We start from the raw sequence: 3,490 nt of genomic DNA, 5'->3' as shown, positions 1-3,490 counted from the left end.
CCACACGCCCCGCCCCCCGCCGGCCCCCGATAACGGGTGCCCGCGTTACCCCCTGGTCGCAGGCTTCTCCCGCAGCCCGGGACATCCTGCTCCCCCCCCCGCCGCTCCGTCCTGCCCGCATCCTGCCCCCAGATTTGCTTATGCTTTGCTTTTTTAAAAATGGGTTTCTTGAGCAGCTCAAGGCCTTTGGCAGATTTATGAGCTCCCTTCCAGCGACCGTCGCTCTTTCACCTTCCCCTGCCGAGGGCCTGACCCGCAGCACGTGGCTTCGCAGAATCCGGACAGCGATGAACTTTCTCCGGATGCTCCGGTTTCTGACGGAGCCAAAGCCCAGCCCGTGCTCCAGCGCCGAGGGCTTCTGCACGCGGACGCGTTCCCTTGGGACAGCGCGACTTCCATTGAGAGGGACGGCGCGCGGAGGCTGTCGGAGCCTGCCAGGGCTTAGGGATGCGCCCGGTGGCCTGAGGACCTGCCAGGAGATGCTCGATGCTCCCAAGGAGGCTGGGTTTAATGGGTGGGGTCTCCTGCTGCGAAACGCAGATGGGGAGCCCCACCTCTGCTGCCCCCTGCCACACTTGGAAGCAGCTGAGCCCGGTCAAACCCGGTTTTAACCATCGCTAATTTACTGCTGGGTTTGCAAAATCGCTCCCAGCGAGCTGCCGACCCCTGATCGCTCCCCCCGCCCAGCACTGAAGCTCGGGTCTGTGCCCTGCTCAGCCCCCCCCCGGGGCCATGTTGCCTTCGTTTCGGTAGAACCAGGCTTTCAGCCGCTTGCCGGGCATGGGGAGGGAGAGGTTTGTGTTTCACGGGAAGGAGTTGCCTCTCGGGATGGCACCACGGCAGGGGGGGCAGCCTCCGCTGGCGCCCCCGGAGCACGCGTGCCAGTGGAAGTGGGGGCCTGCAGGAAAACTGGTGGTGAGGGGAAGGGACGGTGAGCCCCGGCGCAGGGGCCGGGGCGCGGGGCCGGGTTTGTGTTCAGGCTCCCGAGCAGGCGGAGTAATGCGCTTTATTACTGCAAGTGTTTCTTTTGGAAAACAGGAAATATCTCTTTCTCTATATTCTTTTGTTAGCTAAATAGGTCTGGTACAGTGGCGCATCAGCGGCAAGATGTCTGTAGCTCCCCGCGCCACCTCGCTTCGCGTTCGGCACCCTGCCCTGCCGTAGGGCACAGGGGGCGGCCACCCAAGAAGGGTTGAAAGGCAAAGTGTCTGCTTATCACCAGGAAAAATGATCTTACCAACCTCCGTGAGCGCAGGGAGCTGCCCCCCCCCCTCCCCGCACCCGCGTGCCAGTGATGAGTGGCAGAGTCCGGCCCCCCCCTAATTGGGAGGGCTGTTGTCCTTCGTGATGACCACGGAGTGCTGCGTGCTGGAGGAGTCGCCTGCGCCCTTTGGGCTGCCTTGGTCTTTGGGGATGTACTTAACCACGGCGGAGATGAGCTTGCTGCGGAAGTTTTTGCTTAGGAAGTTGTAGAGGATGGGGTTGATCACGCAGTGGAGCAGGGTGAAGCAGTCTATGATGTCGTAGAAGAAGTAGAGGAAGTGGGCGAAGGTGCAGTGGAGGATGATGTGGTTGCCGTCGAGGGTGAGCAGCGTGAGGGTGATGTGGAAGGGCAGCCAGCTGATGAGGAACATGGCGATATAGGCGTAGATGAGCAGGCAGTGCTTCCTGCTCTCCGGCTTGGTGCGCTTGATGAACCTGGCTGTCAGAATGTTGAAAACGGTGATGATGGGGAAGGGGATGAGGAACCCAATGGTGGTGGTGGCCAAGCTGACCGCCAGCGCCCACTCGTCGTAGGTCTCGAAGGGGGCCATGAAGATGCAGACGGGCTCTCCGGTATTGACCAGCTGCATGTGAACGACCTCCAGGAACGGGATCGTTGCTGCCAAGACCCAGCTGCAGGCGCAGATGATGCGGCGTGCACGGTGCTGGTGCTTACGCCAGAAGAGGGAGGAGCTGGTCAGGGACACATAGCGATCCACGCTCAGGCAGGTGAGGAAGAAGATGCTGGCGTACATGTTGGCAAAGTAGAAGTAGTGCGTGAAGCGGCAGAGGAAGCTGCCCCAGAGCCAGGTGTAATCCAGCATCACCTCCAGCATCCAGATGGGCAGCGAGAGCAGCACTCCAAGGTCAGCGACGGCCATGTTGATGATGTAGAGGTTGACCAAGCTCCTGTTGCCCCGTGTCTGCCAGTTGACCCAGATGACAAGGAGGTTCTCCACCAAGCCCACCACGAAGATGACGAGGTAAAGGATGAAGAGGATCACCCGCTTGACGTTCTCATCCAGGCTGAACTCGCAGAAGGTGTAGGTGTAGTTCAGGAGGTGGAACAGCTCGGACCAGTTGTGGTAATCCCCATACTCGTTCAGGAGAGTGTGCGCCTCAGTGGGGGTGGTGGTCGCCTCAGCCATCCTGGTAGCTGCAAGGGAAGGGACAGCACTGAGCCAGGCAGATCAAAAATACAGAGGAACAGCCACCCTCTCCCGCCGGAGCTCGGTCCTCCAAGGAGCCTCTGATGTACCCATCTGGTTTTGGGGTTTTTTTTTTTTTAATCCCGTTTTTATTCCCCTGGTGAATTCCTACATCAGCCCTCGGGAAATGCTGCATCCACGCTGGACGATAACCTCACGTCCCAGAACCAAAAGCCACAAACAGCAGCCCCACGTGTTCCCAGGCGGTGGCTGTCCCCGTCCCGCAGCCTGGTCAGCCAGGGCCGGGGACACGCAGTGCTGGGGACCGATGGAGCGGGGGACACAGGGCCGTTGGGAGCGCCCGCTACCCCCGAGGCTCAGCAACGTCGGTCACTGCAGCAATGGAGCTGATGACCCTGGGGTGCAGCGACCGTCGGACAGGAGCTCCCCGTCTGCCACCGGGGCTCGCGCTGTTCCCCAGACACCTCCGGAGCCGAGGTCCTGCCACCGCAGAGCCTGTGGGAATCCCGACCCCAGCTCTGCTGCTCTGCCCTTGTGTGCAGCCACCGGCTGCAAGGCGGCCGGGGCACGGGCAGGCACCCGGACCATTAAAAGCGCCGGCGACCGCATCTGCTTGACTCCACGCCAGCAGGAAAGCCCCTGTCCCCCACCCGAGTCCTTGGTGTGTGGTCGCCTTCTAAACCTAGCCAGCCACCCTCGCTCTGCCCGTCTCGCAGCTGCGTTGCTGGGAGCTGTCAGGACTTCCAAGTAGGTGACAAAATTCTAAACTTAAGGGAAATGTGGTTGACCTTGACATCCTTTCATTGCCCCAAGCGTGAGAGCTCCGATCCCAGCACATCTGCATCTGCACGGCGAAGGCGCCGTGGACCCCGGTCAGCCTCGTGCTGCTGGAGGAGCTTGCGAGACCAGCCGGCCCCCGGGAGCGCGGGAGGAGCACGCGGTGCTGCGGGGGGGGTTCTGTGGCACCCGGAGCCCAGCGAGCCGGGGAGCACCGCAGCCCTGCAAGAGCATCAGCCCTGCGGCCAGCGGCTGGCCCCCCCCCCCCCCCCCCACCCCGG

The 3,490-nt window shown here is 62.0% G+C and overlaps 1 protein-coding gene across 1 annotated transcript; it reads right to left on the bottom strand.

Moving 5' to 3' along the window:
• Nucleotides 1-1,319: 1,319 nt before the first annotated feature.
• Nucleotides 1,320-2,411, bottom strand: GPR182 (G protein-coupled receptor 182). The gene has a single exon (XM_009641782.1). It carries the CDS (start codon nt 2,409-2,411, stop codon nt 1,320-1,322), a length of 1,092 nt encoding a protein of 363 aa, XP_009640077.1.
• Nucleotides 2,412-3,490: the final 1,079 nt, after the last annotated feature.

Source organism: Egretta garzetta, unplaced genomic scaffold, assembly GCF_000687185.1.
Source record: "Egretta garzetta isolate BGI_Z169 unplaced genomic scaffold, ASM68718v1 scaffold327, whole genome shotgun sequence".
Lineage (NCBI taxonomy): Eukaryota > Metazoa > Chordata > Aves > Pelecaniformes > Ardeidae > Egretta > Egretta garzetta.
The sequence above is the reverse complement of the archived record's forward strand: the minus strand, read 5'-3'. Positions and strand labels throughout refer to the sequence as shown.

What these genes read in the sequence shown, in the direction of transcription:
- GPR182 (XM_009641782.1), bottom strand. Translation starts at nt 2,411, where the DNA reads ATGGCTGAGGCGACCACCACCCCCACTGAGGCGCACACTCTCCTGAAC.